The sequence below is a fragment of the Heterodontus francisci genome, chromosome 14 (genome assembly GCF_036365525.1).
Source record: "Heterodontus francisci isolate sHetFra1 chromosome 14, sHetFra1.hap1, whole genome shotgun sequence".
Classification (NCBI taxonomy): domain Eukaryota; kingdom Metazoa; phylum Chordata; class Chondrichthyes; order Heterodontiformes; family Heterodontidae; genus Heterodontus; species Heterodontus francisci.
In genome coordinates, this window is record NC_090384.1 from 90,036,621 (window position 1) to 90,058,007 (window position 21,387).

The 21,387-nt window shown below is 44.6% G+C and overlaps 1 protein-coding gene across 13 annotated transcripts in view; it reads right to left on the reverse strand.

Annotated features, from left to right (window-relative positions):
- The window catches only part of LOC137377146 (neuron navigator 2-like), a 984,055-nt gene that overhangs the window by 151,383 nt on the left and 811,285 nt on the right, over positions 1-21,387 (reverse strand). For all 13 annotated transcript variants that reach the window (XM_068046509.1, XM_068046511.1, XM_068046512.1 and 10 more), the window contains 2 exons: positions 15,853-15,991; positions 1,906-2,191 (listed from right to left, as the gene is read on the reverse strand). In XM_068046509.1, the coding sequence (XP_067902610.1) occupies positions 1,906-2,191; positions 15,853-15,991 (425 nt within the window). The remainder of the gene's footprint in view (positions 1-1,905; positions 2,192-15,852; positions 15,992-21,387) is intronic.

Consider the following 21,387-nt stretch of genomic DNA (forward strand, 5'->3'; position numbering starts at 1 on the left):
ATGTTGTTGGACTAGATTTTCCATCTATTGACTAGGAATGAGTGGAAAATCTAGTCTAGTTGTATGTAATGATTAATTTAATGTCAGTGATGCATTACCTTCCAATTTGTTGACATCTCATTAAATAATCGCAGGACAACTAGTTAATTTGTGAAGAAAATATTTTGCTACATTAATGCACAGGATGTGTTGAGCAAACATTTTTGTCATTGCTAACATCGTTTGCCAGTTGGGCCAAAGTACCTGCTAATGTGTGCAAACATACATGAGGAAAAACATTTCTGCTTTTATCTATGAGTTGTCAGCTGATGCTGCCATCAACACAATTTCCATTGACTGGTACTTAAAACATTTAGACCTCTGATTTTAAGCATGAACTCATCTGAAGCACTGTACTGGTAAGTGGAACAGATGGTGACTGTAGCATCAGCTGGTTATTATCTGAGTGGATGACTCAGTCATGGTCAGGCAAGTGGGGAGATGCTGAGCATTAAGACTTGGGTGAGTGGCTAGGCATATACTAAGGTACTGACAGTGTTAAATGGATGTTTGCACGTGTTATACAAGGATCCCTGGTCATGTGAAATACATTGTTTGCAGAATTTCTGTCAAAACAGGAGCAGTATAAGCAACTTCATTGTTTCTCTGATAACCCAAATCATCAATAGGACTGGATCAAAAGCCTTAAGATTGGTTTGATATGAACTGAGCAAAGCTCTTTAAATCCAATATATCTCTGCACTAAGAAGATAATTCCCTAATGCTGGCTGAGTAATAAGGTGAAAACTTGATTCAGCACCAAGATTTTATTTTGCCTTTTAGAAAAAAAGATCTGAACTAAGAACAAATCAGCTAGGATCCAGCCTGCTGAACCCAACCATGTTCGGACTACTGTGAAATTGCGTTTCGGTTCCATGAACTTAGCAACAATGAGATTCCCGAAGTAGTCAGCTAAGGGGAGGGGCTTGAAGGTGGGAGGGGAGAAAGCTATGACTTGAGTTCATCAGATCCACCTTCAGAATTCTGTACTTATTTTCTGTGGAAAATCCACTGTGTGAAATGTTCATGAAGAAAATGATGGGGTTTTTGGCACATGATCAATCTTTTCCCATATGGGCAGCTCTGCCCTCTTGGCCAGCAGTCTGAGCAATAAAATAATAAATCATTAAAATGTATTCACGTTCTCCATGGTGCTGTTTCTGTGCCTGTTAGTTTTACTGCAACACCAGTATTTTCTCCCTCTCAGCCCAGGTTGCACACTAAGGCATGGAAGTGAATTATGGAAAACCTGAAATTTTCAATTGTTCTCAAATATTAATAAACTAATCCCAAAGTCTAGCCCCTCTTCAGCTTAGATCTGAAACTCATCCATTACTTTGACAGATCTTCAATTTAAGGATCTAAACGAGTTTTGTATTTCAGAGCACAGATCTCTCATTCAAATGAATTCCACTAACTGCAGCAAATGGGTAGTCAGCCATTGAGAAAATATTGTGTTAAACAGTAAATACAATTGACTCAATAGGGGTTTATCTTCTATTGAAGGTCTGTTAAGAATTTTTTAAAACTTGCATTGTAACAGAATAATCAGCTGTATCCTCTTCTCTTTCCCATGCAATCCCAGATAGAGGAAGTCTTGCTTTAGTGTATTTCTAAATAAATCATTGAGTATAGTCTTCTTGATAAGAAATTGCAACATTCAAATTCAAGTTGTAGATCTTTTGAAAACTGCGCTAGAATGAGACGTCTTCAATGTTATCTTGATGAGCCATTTCAAAGGACATGTAGCCAACTCACAACAACACATAATCGAGGAGAATGACAGTCTTTGAAATGCCTCCTGGGCATAGACAGAAGAGATCACTTTTAATTTGTTTTGAAAATCAAACGGTTAATTCTCCTTACCTGTTCCATGCGCTTTGAGTGTGCTTGTAGATGTTTTAGCCCTCGGCGTAGTGACGCCCACCTGTGCTGTCATCCCTCGACGCCACGACCCTGTCTGGGAAATGACTGTGGTTTTCTTATTTGAGCTGCTTTTTTCTGACTCATCAGAAACATCCGATGGGTTTCGCCTCCATTTTGAACTAGAATCCATCTTTATTCCACTGTCTGATCCACCGTCTGATCTCTTTACTTCTTCACCAGACCAAGTGGAGTTTCTTTCTGAATGCTTCTCAGCATCTGTTTGAGACTGGACAAACAACCACCCATTACTTTCAAATAACATGGTCTTTTTACTTTATACCACTGGTATGAACAACTTAACCCACATGGATTAAAAGCAAATGTTTTGGTGTTGGTTTCCTAACTCTATAAAGCTGTTTAATTGCCTGCAACCTCTCGCTGCCTATGGCAATTAGAAGTTTCAACTGTGGTGTAAACAGGGTGTGAAATCAGTAACTGTAAAATAGATGGCTTGTACTTAGTTTATATCTTTCTTGAGTTCGACCTTTCATTCATTATTTACAAACATATAGTGAAGCATGTCTGCATGACAACATCCCCTGCACAAACATTCTTTGTGAGAAGATTTTAAAAATCTACTTCTTTCTTCTTTGGCCTCCTTGTCTCGAGAGACAATGGGTAAGCGCCTGGAGGTGGTCAGTGGTTTGTGAAGCAGCGCCTGGAGTGGCTATAAAGGCCAATTCTAAAGTGACAGACTCTTCCACAGGTGCTGCAGATAAAATTGGTTGTCGGGGCTGTTACACAGTTGGCTCTCCCCTTGCGCTTCTGTCTTTTTTCCTGCCAACTGTTAAGTCTTTTCGACTTGCCACAATTTAGCCCTGCCTTTATGGCTGTCTGCCAGCTCTGGTGATCACTGGCAACTGACTCCCACAACTTGTGATCAACCTCACAGGACTTCATGTCGCGTTTGCGGACGTCTTTAAACCGGAGACATGGACGGCCGGTGGGTCTGGTACCAGTGACGAGCTCACTGTACAATGTGTCCTTGGGGATCCTGCCATCTTCCATGCGGCTCACATGGCCAAGCAATCTCAAGCGCCGCTGGCTCAGTAGGGTGTATATGCTGGGGATGTTGGCCGCCTCGAGGACTTCTGTGTTGGAGATATGGTCCTGCCACCTGATGCCAAGGATTCTCTGGAGGCAGTGAAGATGGAATGAATTGAGATGTCGCTCTTGGCTGACATACGTTGTCCAGGCCTCGCTGCCATAGAGCAAGGTACTGAAGACATAGGCTTCATACACTCGGACTTTTGTGTTCCGTGTCAGTGCGCCATTTTCCCACACCCTCTTGGCCAGTCTGGACATAGCAGTGGAAGCCTTTCCCATGCGCTTGTTGATTTCTGCATCGAGAGACAGGTTACTGGTGATAGTTGAGCCTAGGTAGGTGAACTCTTGAACCACTTCCAGAGCGTAGTCGCCGATATTGATGGATGGAGCATTTGTGACGTCCTGTCCCATGATGTTCGTTTTCTTGAGGCTGATGGTTAGGCCAAATTCGTTGCAGGCAGCCGCAATCCTGTTGATGAGTCTCTGCAGACACTCTTCTGTATGGGATGTTAATGCAGCATAGTCAGCAAAGAGAGTTTCCTGATGAGGACCTTCCGTACTTTGGTCTTCACCCTTAGTACTACTTACTCTTACCATTACCTGAAATATACAAGACTTCTTCCATAACAGAATCTGGAAATTTAGTTTATGTGCTCAATTGAAGGGACAATAAAAGTTGTTAGACGTTCAAAAAGCTAATGCTTTGCCAAACTGAAAATCAGAAATCCTTGTTGTAAACTAATCTCTGCAGCATGGTGAACTAGCAAAGATGACATCTACGGCCATCTTTTCCATTCAGCAATTTTTTTCAACACTTTGATCAGTGCAATTTTCATACAGAATCTCAATCTTCCATATTTTCACTTGAACACCACAAAATATTGTTAATTGAAAGATAGCACAACTGATAATAGCTAAAAACTATCAAACTGTGCCATAAACCCTTCTATTTCAGTCAAGCGATAGCTTGGATCTTTACTGTGCTGAATATCTAGAAACTTTATGCAAATCACAATTTTTGTTCTTTTTATAAATTCAGAACTTTTGATTCCCAGTTATTACATTTTATCATCCTAAATTATAAAGTACAGAATACAACTTTACTATGTTGCTTCACCTCCTTTCCCAATGTGCCCTTATCATACTAATTAAAATGTAGCACCTGTTGCTGAGGTACCACTGCACTAACCTGCTTAAGCATTCATTCTTGGTGAGTAAGCTCGCGGAGTGTCCATGAGCTATTTGTCCTTGCAGATTATCTCAGCAGAACCCAAATTACTTTCGCCTGGAAAGGACATGTGACTGGATAGCAATCATGAGCAGGAGCCCTGGACAATTGATGAAGGAAGCTGAACTCCTACAGCTGAGTTTGATGAAATTAGCCTTCCTCTGTTTTTCCACGTCAAAGACCAACAATGGAAAGTAATGTTTATCCATTTTCAATAATGGAGTTAGGATTTTGCTAAAATTTCTACTTGAGAGCTACAGCAATGGCAATCCCTTTAACTCAAAGGCACATAGCTATGCATATTATTTAATGAAAACAGCAGCCTGAAGTATGTGTCACTACCTAAAGTATGCATACAACGCCTGTAGTTGCCAATTCACTTTTTTCATCTTTGCAAACAATAATTACTTTCCAACAAATATGAAAGCTTTCCATTTTCAGAGTTCTTTAACACGGATGCATTGGGGATTATGACACATATATTTCCTTAAAATAGTTTATCTTCACTGGACAAAAACAAAATTTTTTCCTGAATCTCTATACAGTGGTGTGTATCTTGCAAACAATTTAGCGGATTTGCATTGCAACCAAGGTTCTTTATGGTCTCCTGATTATGCAAAGTCATTTTATTCCACTAAAAAAATGAAATTAACCAATAATGTGAATCAAGCAATGCCATTATCAGCAGAGTGAGACTTAGTGCTAAAAACTGAATTATGAGATCATTTTAATAAAATGACTGAATTGAGAGATGTAGACTATAATTGAGAACAGAAGCATTAACATGACCAGCAACATGGGTGGAATTGTACCTGCTTCCCATAGTAAACATAAATTAGATAGAATTGCTACATTATAAATATTGTATTACTGTAATGGAAACCCAGTATATCAGCACGTTATAAATACTTATTTCAACTATCATGACAACTCACATGCACAGCATATCAAAAGCCAAAAAGATTGAAACTTACTGGGTTCCACGAACCAATTTTCAAATGATAGTAACTCTTTCATTCCGCTTTAGATAAAAGAGCAGCGTTCATTATTTGTGAACTGGTTTATAATTGACCACATCAATTCATTGCTTCATATTTGTTTAGAGCAATGTTATGTTATGCAACGATGAATTCTTTCTGAAATTCCTATCTGCTAAACATGTAACTGCCATTCATAGCGAACATTTCTCCCTAAACAAGTTTAGTTTAGTTTAGAGATACAGCACTGAAACAGGCCCTTCGGCCCACCGAGTCTGTGCCGACCATCAACCACCCATTTATACTAATCCTACACTAATCCCATATTCCTACCACATCCCCACCTGTCCCTATATTTCCCTACCACCTACCTATACTCGGGGCAATTTATAATGGCCAATTTACCTACCAACCTGCAAGTCTTTTGGCTTGTGGGAGGAAACCGGAGCACCCGGAGAAAACCCACGCAGACACAGGGAGAACTTGCAAACTCCACACAGGCAGTACCCAGAATTGAACCCGGGTCGCTGGAGCTGTGAGGCTCCGGTGCTAACCACTGCGCCACTGTGCCGCCAATGCTCACACTACCTTGTCCAGCTGTCTCCTTCAATAAGACTGCATATAAATATGCATCTGAGCTTCCAAGAACTGCACCCAAAACAAAACTTTGACATAGGAAAAAAAATTAAAGTCAAGGCTCCCCAAGAGCATCTGATTTGTAAAATCCTATCCCTTACACAATTGCAAGAAGAAAATATTTTGATTTTTTTTTTTAGAGATACAGCACTGAAACAGGCCCTTCGGCCCACCGAGTCTGTGCCGACCATCAACCACCCATTTATACTAATCCTACACTAATCCCATATTCCTACCACATCCCCACCTGTCCCTATATTTCCCTACCACCTCCCTCCACTAGGGGCAATTTATAATGGCCAATTTACCTACCAACCTGCAAGTCCTTTGGTTGTGGGAGGAAACCAGAGCACCCGGAGAAAACCCACGCAGACACAGGGAGAACTTGCAAACTCCACACAGGCAGTACCCAGAATTGAACCCGGGTCGCTGGAGCTGTGAGGCTGCGGTGCTAACCACTGCGCCACTGTGCCACCATTGTGCTGGTTATATTATAATGCTATGAAAGTTACATAAAAACACATCTCTCAGAACTTGATACTTCTATAACTTTAAAGGACAACTCTACAGTGTTAAGCTTTCAACATATTATCGTCACGCAATATGGCCAATCAGCATAAACAGAATGATGTTTTGATGTTGTCATTGCAAATACATGCACACCGGGTGAATTTCAAGGAGCACGCACATATACAAACTGTAATTTGTATTCATCAAGTCTCTCCAATGCACTCTAATATATGTATGTCGGCACCCTTCCATCTACATAAGAAGATGGGCATGCAGGAAACAATCCATTTGGGTGGAGTGTCTTCTCTTGATGCACCTTTGCTGACGGCTGTGAAGGCCAATCCTTGAGAGGCTGGTTCTGCCACAAGTGCTGCACGTGAAGCTGCCAAGTGACGCTGTGAGTTGTTGTTTTTGATGTTGGCGCCTGTTGCCAAGCTGCTGTAGCAACTGGTCATCGTGGTAGTGCACACCAGTCCACAGGCTGTGTCGCCATTTCCCTCTTTCGCCAGCTAGTTACTCCCAGGTGCGATAGTCGACATTTAGGGCCTTCATGTCACTCATCTGCGCTGAAGAACAAACCTCTGCTGCTTCTGGATTTTATGGTGCCCTCCAATTTCGCCATCATCTTTCTATCCTGTAATTGACTCTGTATATCTCCTGGATCTTCCTTCTGATGATAATACCTCCATCAGTGTGTCCTCCGATACTCTACCCTCACATAGCTTCTGGACGGTCTCCAAACCAAGACAACTGCTCGTTGATGCTTCATGCTGATTCCTCCCTACTGACGTCATCATTATTATTCCACACGGGACTTCCAACTTTAATTCTGCACTCCTCCCTATGAACTCCATTTATTTCCTATTTCCCGTTTACTAACAGGTTTTTATGTACCCTAATTTTTTATGTAACTAGAACTCATGGCTGAACTCAAGAAAGAATACAATAATAGAAAATTTAAGGCACAGAAAGAGGCCACTTGGCCCATCATGTTTGTGCCGGCTGAAAAGCGACCTACCTATTCTAATCCCACCATCCAGCATTTGGTCCGTAGCCCTGCAGATTATGGCACTTGAGGTGCATATCCAGACTCCTTTTGAATGAGTTGAGGGTCTCTGCCACAAATACCCTTTCAGGCAGTGAGTTCCCAACCTCCACCACCCTCTGGGTGAAAATGTTTTTCCTCATTTCCCCTACACAGTGGCGCAGTGGTTAGCACCGCAGCCTCACAGCTCCAGCGACCGGGTTCAGTTCTGGGTACTGCCTGTGCGGAGTTTGCAAGTTCTCCCTGTGACCGCGTGGGTTTCTGCCAGGTGCTCCGGTTTCCTCCCACAGCCAAAGACTTGCAGGTTGATAGGTAAATTGGCCATTGTAAATTGCCCCCAGTGTAGGTAGGTGGTAGGAGAATGGTGGGGAATATGGAATTAATGTAGCATTGGTATAAATGGGTGGTTGTTGGTCAGCACAGACTTGGTGGACCAAAGGGCCTGTTTCAGTGCTGTATCTCTAAATAAATAAACAAATAAATAATTTTTCTACCAATCAGTTTAAATCTATGCCCCCTCGTCACTGACCTCTCTGCTAAGGTGAATAGACCCTTCACCTCCACTCCATCCAGGCCCCTTAAAATTTTGTACATTTCAATCAGATGTCCCCCAGCTTCTCTGTTCCAAGGAGAACAACCCCAGCCGATCTAATCTTTCCTCATAGCTGCATTTTTCCAGTTCCGGCAACATCCTCATAAATCTCCTCTGTACCCTCTCTGGTGCAATTACATTCTTTCTGTAATGAGGTGACCAGAACTGCACATAGTACTCAAGTTGTGGCCTAATGAATGAGTTATACAGTTAGACAGAGGTACGTATCGACAGGGTGAATCCCGGTGAGCCAAGCAGTAACATCCCAGTCACGATCACTCCCAAGTGACCTGCAGTCATCTTGGATTGACCAGTTGAGAGCGTAGTAGCTGGAGGGTTCGTGGGATGGAGGTGGCAACCTGGAAGTGGGAAGCAGCGACCTGTAGCTGCTTCCTTCCCACATCTGGAGGACAAGATCACAGCTACTTTTGTGGCAATCTGGGCCCTGCTGGGACCTTCAACATTAACAAAAATATCACGAGCTAATGGCTAAGGGAATAAACCTGACAAAATAGGGAGTGGAGTCCCATTAGGCGGCAACTCCTGCAACCGAAAAAGTCCCAGATGTATAGGCTTTCGTCGTTCCTCTGCACACCAGCCTATGAGGTCCAGAGGCGGGCTGAAGATGCTAGGCAAGTCTGCACCTCCTAAAACCATGCCGAGGTGGTGTAGTGGTACAGTCACTGGACTAGTAACCTAGAGACCCAAGGTATTGCTCTGGGGACATGGGTTCAAATCCCACCACAGCAGAAGATGGAATTTGAATTCAATTAATAAAAAATCTGGAATTAAAAAGCTAGTCTAATGATGGCCATGAAACCATTGTTGATTGTTGTAAAAACCCATCTGATTCACTAATGTCCTTTAGGGAAGGAAATCTGTTGTCTTTACCTGGACTGACCTACATGTGACTCCAGACCCACAGCAATGTGGTTGACTCTTACATGCCCTCTGAAATGGTCCAGCAAGCCACTCAGTTGTATGTAACTGCTACGAAGTCAATAAAAAAGAATGAAACTGGACGGATTGACCTAGGCACCGGAAACGACAACAAAACTCAGCCCTGTCGACCCTGCAAAGTCCTCCTCACTAACATCTGGGGGCTTGACCCAAAGTTGGGAGAGCTGTCCCACAGACTAGTCAAGCAACAGCCTGGCATAGTCATACTGACAGACAATATCCCTGACACTACCATCACCATCCCTGGGTATGTCCTGTCCCACCGGCAGGACAGACCCAGCAGAGGTGGCAGCACAGTGGTATACAGTCGGGAGGGAGTTGCCCTGAGAGTCCTCAACATCGACTCTGGACCCCAAGAAGACTCATGGCATCAGGTCAAACATGGACAAGGAAACCTCCTGCTGATTACCACCTACTGCCCTCCCTCAGCTGATGAGTCAGTACTCCTCCATGTTGAACACTCCTTGGAGGAGGCACTGAGGGTGGCAAGTGCACAGAATATACTCTGGGTGGGGGACTTCAATGTCCATCACCAAGAGTGCCTCGGTAGCACCACTACTGACTGAGCTGGCCGAGTCCTACAGGACATAGCTGCTAGATTGGGTATGCGGCAGGTGGTGAGGGAACTAACAAGAGGGAAAAACATAATGACCTAATCCTCACCAATCTGCCTGCTGCAGATGCGTCTGGCAATGACAGTGTTGGTAGGAGTGACCACCGCACAGTCCTTGTGGAGACGAAGTCCTGCCTTCACATTGAGGATCGGCTCCATCGTGTTGTGTGGAACTACCACCGTGCTAACTGGGATAGATTTCAAACAGATCTAGCAATGCAAACTGGGCATCCATGAGGCACTGTGGGCCATCAGCAGCAGCAGATTTGTACTCAAGCACAATCTGTAACCTCATGGCCCGGCATATCCCCCACTCTACCATTAACATCAAGCCAGGAGACCAACCCTGGTTCAATGAAGAGTGCAGGAGGGCATGCCAGGAGCAGCACCAGGCATACTTCAAAATGAGGTGTCAACTTGGTGAAGCTACAACACAGGACTATCTGCGTGCCAAACTGTGTAAGCAGCATGCGATAGACAGAGCTAAGCGATCCCATAACCAACGGATCAGATCTAAGCTCTGTAGTACTGCCACATCCAGCCGTGAATGGTGGTGGACAATTAAACAACTAACTGGTAGAGCTGGCTCCACAAATATCCCCATCCTCAATGTTGGGGGAGCCCAGCATATCAGTGCGAAAGATAAGGCTGAATCATTTGCAACAATCTTCAGACAGAGGTGCTGAGTTGATGATTCATCTCGGCCTTCTTCTTAAGTCCCCAGCATCACAGATGCCAGATTTCAGCCAATTCGATTCACTCCACGTGATATCAAGAAATGACTGAAGGCACTGGATACAGCAAAGGCTATGGGCCCTGACAACATTCTGGCAATAGTACTGAAGACCTGTGCTCCAGAACTTGTCGCGTCCCCAGCCAAGCTGTTCCAGTACAGCTGCAACACTGGCATATACCCTGCAATGTGGAAATTGCCCAGGTATGTCCTGTACACAAAAAGCAGGACAAGTCCAACCTGGCCAATTACCGCCCCATCAGCCTACTTGTCAATCATCAGTAAAGTAATGGAAGGTGGCATCAACAGTGCCATCAAGCGGCACTTGCTTAGCAATAACCTGCTCAGTGACGCTCAGTTTGGGTTCTGCCAGGGCCACTCAGCACGTGACCTCATTACAGCGTTGGTTCAAACATGGACAAAACAGCTGAACTCCAGAGGTGAGGTGAGAGTGACTGCCCTTGACAGCAAGGCAGCATTTGACCGAGTATGGCATCAAGGAGCCCTAGCAAAACTGAGGTCAATGGAAATCAGGGGGAAAACCCTCCGCTGGTTGGAGCCATACCTAGCGTAAAGGAAGATGGTTGTAGTTGTTGGAGGTCAATCATCTGAGTTCCAGCACATCACGGCAGGAGTTCCTCAGGGTAGTGTACCAGGCCCAACCATCTTCAGCTGCTTCATCAATGACCTTCCTTCAATCAATTTGGGCGGCACAGTGGTTAGCAAAGCAGCCTCACAGCTCCAGGGACCCGGATTCAATTCTGGGTACTGCCTGTGCGGAGTTTGCAAGTTCTCCCTGTGACCGCGTGAGTTTTTGCCGGGTGCTCCGGTTTTCTCCCACAGCCAAAGACTTGCAGGTTGCTAGGTAAATTGGCCATTATAAATTGCCCCGAGTATAGGTAGGTGGTAGGGGAATATAGGGACAGGTGGGGATGTGGTAGGAATATTGGATTAGTGTAGGATTAGTATAAATGGGTGGTTGATGGTCGGCACAGACTCGGTGGGCCGAAGGGCCTGTTTCAGTGCTGTATTTCTAAACTAAAACAATAAATAAATAAATAAGGTCAGAAGTGGGGATGTTCGCTGATGATTGCACAATCTTCAGCACCATTCGCAACTGGTCAGATACTGAAGCAGTCCGTGTAGCAATGCAGCAAGACTTGGACAGCATCCAGGCTTGGACTGATAAGTGGCAAATAACATTCACGCCACACAAGTGCCAGGCAATGACCATCTCCAACAAGAGAGAATCTAACCATCTCCCCATGACATTCAATGGCATTACCATCGCTGAATTCCCACTATCAACATCCTAAGGCCTGCCATTGACCAGAAACTGAACTGGAGTACCCATATAAATACCATGGCTACAACAGCAGGTCAGAGGTTAGGAATCCTGCGGTGAGTAACACACCTCATGACTCCCCAAAGCCTGTCTAGCATCTACAAGGCACAAGCGGCACAGTGGCGCAGTGGTTAGCACCGCAGCCTCACAGCTCCAGCAACCCGGTTTCAATTCTGGGTACTGCCTGTGTGGAGTTTGCAAGTTCTCCCTGTGTCTGCGTGGGTTTCCTCTGGGTGCTCCGGTTTCCTCCCACATGCCAAAAGACTTGCAGGTTGATAGGTTAATTGGCCATTATAAATTGCCCCGAGTATAGGTAGGTGGTAGGGAAATATAGGGACAGGTGGGGATGTGGTAGGGATATGGAATTAGTGTATGATTAGTATAAATGGGTGGTTGATGGTCGGCACAGACTCGGTGGGCCGAAGGGTCTGTTTCAGTGCTGTATCTCTAAAAGTCAGGAGTGTGATGGAATACTCTCCACTGGCCTGGATGGGTGCAGCTCCAACAACACTCAAGAAGCTCGACACCATCCAGGACAAAGCAGCCCGCTTGATTGGCACCCCATCCACAAACATTCACTCCCTCCACCACCGACGCACAGTGGCAGCAGTGTGTACCATCTACAAGATGCACTGCAGCAATGCACCAAGGCTCCTTAGACAGCACCTTCCAAACCCACAACCTCTACCAACTAGAAGGACAAGGGCAGCAAATGCATGGGAACACCACCACCTGCAAGTTCCCCTCCAAGTCACACACCTCCGGACTTGGAACTATATTGCCGTTTCTTCACTGTTGCTGAGTCAAAATCCCAGAGCTCCCTTCCAAACAGCACTGTGGGTGTACCTGCCCCACACGGACTGCAGTGGTTCAAGAAGGCAGCTCACCACCACCTTCTCAAGGGCAATTAGGGATGGGCAATAAATGCTGGCCTGGCCAGCGACGCCCACATCCCATGAATGAATGAATAAAAAAAAATAAGCAGCAGGAATATGAACGCAAGTGAACCCCAGATAGCAAGGAACAAGATACTCATGACCATCTCAGCACCTGACCATTTTGGAGCATTCACGAGGTAGAACATGACAACTTCAGGCTTCCACAATTGTTCAGCTGGTTAAGACATCAAACTAACCTATTCAGAGCAGGATGATCATACGTTACATTTGTGCTGAGTAAGCATGGTCACTGTAAAGGAAGTTAACAACAGATCGCCATGTTCCTTGTATAGGATGGGAATGGAGGGGTGAGGGGTGTGCGGAAGGGGAGGGGGAAGCGGGGCCACAATCCTGCTAGAAGTGCAGTGTGTGAACAATAGATGAGAACAGGAATGGACCAGACTGCAATACCCTTCTACCAAAGTTAAACAACCTGAATTCACACCCTCAGGCCTCAGATTTGACAACCAGTTATTCTCACAAAGATGCCACTAACAAACAGCAGAGCACATTGTTCAAGTGTTATGCATGTTTTTTTTTTATTTCTTAAACTTATAAGAACTAGGAGCAGGAGTAGGCTGTCCGGCCCCTCGAGCCTGCTCCGCCATTCAATAAGATCATGGCTGATCTTTTCGTGGACTCAGATCCACTTACCCGCGCTCTCACCGTATCCCTTAATTCCTTTATTGTTCAAAAAGATATCTACCTTAGCTTTAAAAACGTTTACTGAAGTAGCGTCAACTACTTCACTGGGCAAGGAATTCCATAGATTAACAACCCTCTGGGTGAAGAAGTTCCTTCTCAATTCAGTCCTAAACCTGCTCCCTCTAATCTTGAGGCTATTCCCTCTTGTCCTAGCTTCACCTGCCAGTGGAAACATCCTCTCTACTTGTATCTTATCTATTCCCTTCATAATTTTATATGTTTCGATAAGATCCCCCCTCATTCTTCTGAACTCCAATGAATATAATCCCAATCTACTCAGTCTCTCCTCATAAGCCAACCCCCTCAACGCCGGAATCAACCTAGTGAACCTCCTCTGCACCCCCTCCAGTGCCAGTATATCCTTTCTCAAGTAAGGAGACCAAAACTGCACATAGTACTCCAGGTGCGGCCTCACCAGTACCTTATACAGCTGCAACATAACCTCTCTGCTTTTAAACTCAATCCCTTGAGCAATGAAGGACAAAATTCCATTTGCCTTCCTAATTACTTGCTGTACCTGCAGACCAACCTTCTGTGCTTCATGCACAAGGACACCCAGGTCCCTCTGCATAACAGCATGCTGCAACTTTTTACCATTCAAGTAATAATCCTTTTTACTGTTACTCCTACCGAAATGAATGACTTCACATTTATTAACATTGTATTCCATCTGCCAGACCTTTGCCCACTCACTCAATGTATCTATGTTCCTCTGCAAAGTTTCACAGTCATCTGCACACTTTGCTCTGCCACTCATCTTAGTGTCATCTGCAAACTTTGACACCCTACACGTGGTCCCCAACTCCAAATCATCTATATAAATTGTAAATAATTGCGGTCCCAACACCGATCCCTGAGGCACACCACTAGTGACTGATTGCCAGCCAGAATAGCACTCATTTATCCCCACTCTCTGCTTCCTGTTAGTCAACCAATCCTCTATCCATGCTAATACTTTACCCCTAACGCCAAGCATCCTTATCTTATGCAGCAGCCTCTTGTGCGGCACCTTGTCGAAGGCCTTTTGGAAATCTAGGTACACCACATCCACTGGGTCCCCATTGTCCACCTTGCTCGTAATGTCATCATAGAATTCCAAAAGATTTGTCAAGCATGACCTGCCCTTCATGAACCCATGCTGCGTCTGCCCAACGGGACAATTTCTATCGAGATGCCCTGCTATTTCTTCCTTGATAATACACTCAAGCATCTTCCCCACTACAGAGGTTAAGCTAACCGGTCTATAATTCCCCATCTTTTGTCTACCTCCCTTTTTAAACAGTGGCGTCACATCTGTTGTTTTTCAATCTGCTGGGACTACCCCAGAGTCCAGCGAATTTTGGAAAATTACCGCCAGTGCACCTGCTATTTCTCCCGCCATCTCTTTTAGTACCCTGGGATGCATTCCATCAGGGCCAGGAGACTTATCAATCCTTAGCTCCATTAGCTTGCCCAACACTACCTCTTCCGTAATGATGATTGTTTCCAGGTCCTCACCTACGTTCGTCTCTTTGTCAATTACTGGCATGTCATTAATGTCCTCCACTGTGAAGACCGATACAAAATACCTGTTCAATGCCTCGGCCATTTCATCATATCCCATAACTAAATTCCCCTTCTCATCCTCTAAAGGACCAACGTTTACTTTAGCCACTCTTTTTTGTTTTATATATTTATAGAAACTTTTGCTATCTGTCTTTATATTCTGTGCTAGTTTTTTCTCATGTTCTATCTTACTTTTCTTTATAGCTCTTTTTGTGGCTTTCTGTTGACCTTTAAAGTTTTCCCAATCTTCTAGTTTCATGCTGTTTTTGGCGACTTTGTATGCCTTCTCTTTCAATTTGATAGCCTCCCTTATTTCCTTACACACCCATGGCAGATTACCCCTTTTCTTCCAGTCCTTCCTTTTCACTGGAATATACTTTTGCTGAGCACTTTGAAAAATTGCTTTGAAAGTCCTCCACTGCTCGTCAACTGTCCCACCATAAAATTTTTGTTTCCAGTCTACCTTAGCCAAGTCCTCCCTCATTCTATTGTAGTCCCCCTTGTTCAAGCGCAGGACCCTGGTATTGGATTTTATCTTCACACTCTCCATCTGTATTCTAAATTCAACCATACTGTGATCACTCCTTCCAAGAGGATCCCTAACTATGAGGTCATTAATTATTCCTGTCTCATTACACAGGACTAGATCTAGGATAGCTTCCTTGACATCTATCCAAGAGACGTGTTTGGTGATCATTTTCCTGAGTTCTTGACCAAGGAATAAAATGTGACAAAGGGGGAGCTTTTAAAATAATTGAAAGAAATAAACTCTTCCCACAGTGTTTAAAATAATTCTTCAAAGAATAAAGAAATGAATTATGAAGGTTCAACACGTGACATGCAGATAGGGATTGTTACTTGAACATCTGTAGCAGGAGTTTGCACTTTGCCTTCACAGAGTAGTATCATAAATGTTCATTAAATCTATTGTTTACTTCTAAGATTGTAAAAAGTCACAATCCCTGTCTGCAGGGGTGATTGAATTGGTTCACCATTCCTGAATGACATTTTACCTGGATATCAGTATTTTTGCGAGAGGTGGCTGGCGTGTTGGCATACGAGCTGATGGAAGAACTCGTGTTGATGTCGTCGGTGCTGAGGTTGTCTATTGTGTCGCTAATCCCACTGCTGACAGAGCTGCTGTCATCCCAGCTGAAGAGAAAAACAAACATGCGCCAATTAGAACCATACGTTCCGTAAGCAGCTTCAAACAAAACAGACACCTCCCAGTCATTGTCTTCAATTATCATTTTACAAGAAGCCTGCTTCCCACGGTGGGTGGCTCAGAAATGCTCAAATGTGGACAAAACTAAGAGCACACGAGGCTGCAGTGATCCTACCAATTAGCTCCATTCATCCTTTGCAAAAACCTTTTGTGCCACCATTAAATTTTGAAACACAAGTGCACCATTTATTCAAAATATGTCTCACCTTGTAACATAATTTGTTGGTTTCTGGAGTCAATTTAAACCAAGGAAGGGATCTAACCTACATTAATGAACAGCAGCCAACTGCTTTGTGCACTGTGTACACATTCTGGAGATGTAAAGTAAGGAGCTCTTTGATGAGAATTAGGGCACAAGGCAGTATTTTGAGAAATCACTTGAGGTACTGATTTTTAGAAATACTGCTCAATGGCCTTGGGCACTGGTGTACCAATATTCAGTGACATGTAGTTTTGTTTTCTCTAATCCTGCTCTCAAGAATGAGACACCTCTCACCTTACTGAAACGTATAAAATTCTTCGAGGGCTTGTCAATGTAGATGCTGAGAGGCAGTTTCCCCTGGCTGGAAAATCTAGAACTAGGGGTCATTATCTTAGGAAAAGGGGATTAGCCATTTAGGACTGAGCTGAGAGGATATTTCTTCATTCAGAGGTTTATGAAACTTTAGAACTTTGTACCCTAGAGGGCTGTGGATGCTCAGTTGATGAGTATATTCAAGACAGAGATTGATAGATTTATGGGTACTGCAGGAATCAAGGAATATCGGGATAGGGTGGAAAAGTGGAGTTGCTATAGAAATTCAGCCATGATCTTATTGAATAGCAGTGCATGCTCAATGTGCTGTATGGCACACCCCTGTTAACGGTGAGCTCAAGTGATCAAGAATGTGGTGGGAGGCAATCAGACAGACAGTTTCTGAAAAGGCGTCTCAGCCGATTGTTACAAGTGGACTATCTGTGTTAAGAATTATCCATTCAAGACCTGAAAAAAAACAATTTCTCACATGGAAGAACATATTTATAATCTAAGTCTGGTTGAAGGCTCCCACCAAAATTGTTAACTACATGGCCCAAGCAGAACCCCCTGATTAAGCTCTGTTCAGTCACTTCAATCCTGGGAAAACCCTGAATCTTTACCTCCAGTTATAGATGGCAACAGTTAATTACAATGACAGAAGGCTGAAGAATGTTATAAAATCTCAACAGACTTTTAAGTTTCCAAAAAAAGACAAAAAAAAAATCAGGCCACTACAGTGTTGAACATAGACATCCACTATTTTCCTCTGGGCACATCTCCAGAGGCTGTGGTTTTTGAACAGGAAATCTTCAGTTACCACACGGATACAAGTCAATATCAGCTGCACCGGAATTTGTGCCCAGTTTTGCACCTGCAGTCAACAGTGCGAAATAAGGTCCCATGAGTTTCAGGAAGTCACGTATCAGCAGAGGCAATGGATAACAATCAGGGGTCCACCCACTTTTCTTTTAATAACTAAAAAAACTGCAATTTCACACCACATTTCAGATGAATGCACATACCAGCTGTGCATTTTACTTTGGAAGGACCAAGCAGATATAATGATCACCTATGATAAAAAGCAGTGCATAAGCACTTCCCATCTATGGATGTTTCACCTCTTGACCTGAATTTTGTTTGAGGGTCTTGCAAGTGGGGCTGTACTTTGGATACATACTTTAAACATAAAGAACATAAAGTAGCTGGTTTCATTGCTGACGGGGTTTGAAAACTCACTGTATTCCAGATCAAATAGTGCAAGATCTGTACAATATTCCACATGTTAATCGGTGATTTTGCAAAAAGTGAGATAAACACAAGCAACAGTAAGAAATAACACAAAGGATGCACAATTTACTGTAAACGGGCAAAGATAATTGACGAAAAAACCAGAGTGTAGATGAGGAGACACTGTGGATACAGTGAGTTATTATGATTTGGAATGCACTGCCTGAAAAGGTGGTGGAAGCAAATTCAATTGTGACTTTCAAAAGGGAATTGGATACAGAGTTGAGAAGGAAAAATGTGCAAGACTGGGACTAATTGGATAGATCTTTCAAAGAGCTGGCACAGGTAAAATGAGCTGATTAGTTCCTTCTGTACTGTCAGGCAAACTGTCAAGACTGAGGCACACATTATTTCGTCACATGAACATTAAAACTTAAAATGGTGGCTGGGAAGAAAAGTGGGCCTATCACAAGGAATTGCCAGGCCCCATTTACATGCTAGCAGACAGTGTTGGAACAAGGGACCAAGTCCTTGCTTCCCCAATACACAGAAGAAGTGAACAGACCAATTTAGTCACATGACTGTCTGGCTGTTGGTTTTCTGAATTTGAACTGGCCACAGAATTTTGAACTCAGAAAGCTGTTTTCTCCTGGACTGAGAACATCTCTCTCCTGTCTGCTCCCAGCTCTTTCTCATGGAACTGAAGACCCATTGAAGACACATGAACCCCAAGACAGAAAAGTCTCCTACAGTGAACAAGATTTAAGAAGAATATTGGGCCCCAACAAAAAGCAAGACTACTTACGAAAGGACTACATTCAGCTTGAAGCACAGTAAAAATCCCTCTTCAGAGATTGCCTCAAACTTTTTACTTTATTTTTCTTCTGTCCCTATTTGCATGTGTGTATCGCATATGTATGCTAGCGTGCGGCATAGCGTGTATCTGTAGGCATTAACCGAATTAGAGTTTAAGTTTAGTAAATTGCACTTTTCTTCTTTAAACCTAAGAAAGCCCGTTTGTCCTCATTTCTTTGCCTTATAATTGCAAAGCAGTGAACAAGGATTCACCAAGGGGGAGCTCAAAACACAGTGTATTTAAAAACTAAACCCTGTAACAATAAGACCAGGTGAAGGCTAAAAGGGACCCATAGACACCTTTCTCACCTAGTTGTAACAGTACTGTATAATTCTATGTCTTCTTTGGCCTCCTTATCTCGAGAGACAATGGGTAAGTGCCTGGAGTTGGTCAGTGGTGTGTGGAGCAGCACCTGGAGTGGCTATAAAGGCCAATTCTAGAGTGACAGGCTCTTCCACAGGTGCTGCAGAAAAATTTGTTTGTCGGGGCTGTTACACAGTTGGCTCTCCCCTTGCGCCCCTGTCTTTTTTCCTGCCAACTGCTAAGTCTCTTTGACTCGCCACACTTTAGCCCTGCCTTTATGGCTGCCTGCCAGCTCTGGCGAACACTGGCAACTGACTCCCACAACTTGTGATCAATGTCACAGGACTTCATGTCGCGTTTGCAGACGTCTTTATAGCGGAGACATGGACGGCCGGTGGGTCTGATACCAGTGGTGAGCTCGCTGTACAATGTGTCTTTGGGGATCCTGCCATCTTCCATGCGGCTCACATGGCCAAGCCATCTCAAGCGCCGCTGACTCAGTAGTGTGTACAAGCTGGGGATGTTGGCCGCCTCGAGGACTTCTGTGTTGGAGATACGGTCCTGCCACCTGATGCCAAGTATTCTCCGGAGGCAGCGACGATGGAATGAATTGAGATGTCGCTGTTGGCTGACATACGTTGTCCAGGCCTCGCTGCCATAGAGCAAGGTACTGAGGACACAGGCTTGATACACTCGGACTTTTGTGTTCCGTGTCAGTGCGCCATTTTCCCACACCCTCTTGGCCAATCTGGACATAGCAGTGGAAGCCTTTCCCATGCGCTTGTTGATTTCTGCATCTAGAGACAGGTTACTGGTGATAGTTGAGCCTCGGTAGGTGAACTCTTGAACCACTTCCAGAGCATTACCCCTGAAATAATCAAGAGTGCCAAGCCTGCTATACTCTCAGCACTACATGAACTGCTATGTAGTTGTCCTGTGCTGGGACGAGGGAGCAGTACCTCAGGACATGCGCGATGCCAATATCATCACCCTCTACAAAAACAAAGGTGACCGCGGTGACTGCAACAACTACCGTGGAATCTCCCTGCTCAGCATAGTGGGGAAAGTCTTTGCTCGAGTCGCTCTAAACAGGCTCCAGAAGCTGGCCGAGCGCGTCTACCCTAAGGCACAGTGTGGCTTTCGTGCAGAGAGATCAACCGTTGACATGCTGTTCTCCCTTCGTCAGATACAGGAGAAATGCCGCAAACAACAGATGCCCCTCTACATTGCTTTCATTGATCTCACCAAAGCCTTTGACCTCGTCAGCAGACATGGTCTCTTTAGTCTACTAGAAAAGATTGGATGTCCACCAAAGCTACTAAGTATCATCACCTCATTCCATGACAATATGAAAGGCACAATTCAACATGGTGGCTCCTCATCAGACCCCTTTCCTATCCTGAGTGGCATGAAACAGGGCTGTGTTCTCGCACCCACACTTTTTGGGATTTTCTTCTCCCTGCTGCTTTCACATGCGTTCAAGTCCTCTGAAGAAGGAATTTTCCTCCACACAAGATCAGGGGGCAGGTTGTTCAACCTTGCTCGTCGAAGAGCGAAGTCCAAAGTACGGAAAGTCCTCATCAGGGAACTCCTCTTTGCTGACGATGCTGCTTTAACATCTCACACTGAAGAGTGCCTGCAGAGTCTCATCGACAGGTTTGCGGCTGCCTGCAATGAATTTGGCCTAACCATCAGCCTCAACAAAACAAACATCATGGGGCAGGACGTCAGAAATGCTCCATCCATCAATATTGGCGACCACGCTCTGGAAGTGGTTCAAGAGTTCACCTACCTAGGCTCGACTATCACCAGTAACCTGTCTCTAGATGCAGAAATCAACAAGCGCATGGGTAAGGCTTCCACTGCGATGTCCAGACTGGCCAAGAGAGTGTGGGAAAATGGCGCACTGACACGGAACACAAAAGTCCGAGTGTATCAGGCCTGTGTCCTCAGTACCTTGCTCTATGGCAGCGAGGCCTGGACAACGTATGTCAGCCAAGAGCGACGTCGCAATTCATTCCATCTTCGCTGCCTCCGGAGAATACTTGGCATCAGGTGGCAGGACCGTATCTCCAACACAGAAGTCCTCGAGGTGGCCAACATCCCCAGCTTGTACACACTACTGAGTCAGCGGCGCTTGAGATGGCTTGACCATGTGAGCCGCATGGAAGATGGCAGGATCCCCAAAGACACATTGTACGGCGAGCTCACCACTGGTATCAGACCCACCGGCCGTCCATGTCTCCGCTATAAAGACGTCTGCAAACGCGACATGAAATCCTGTGACATTGATCACTAGTCGTGGGAGTCAGTTGCCAGCGTTCGCCAGAGCTGGCGGGCAGCCATAAAGATGGGGCTAAAATGTGGCGAGTCGAAGAGACTTAGTAGTTGGCAGGAAAAAAGACAGAGGCGCAAGGGGA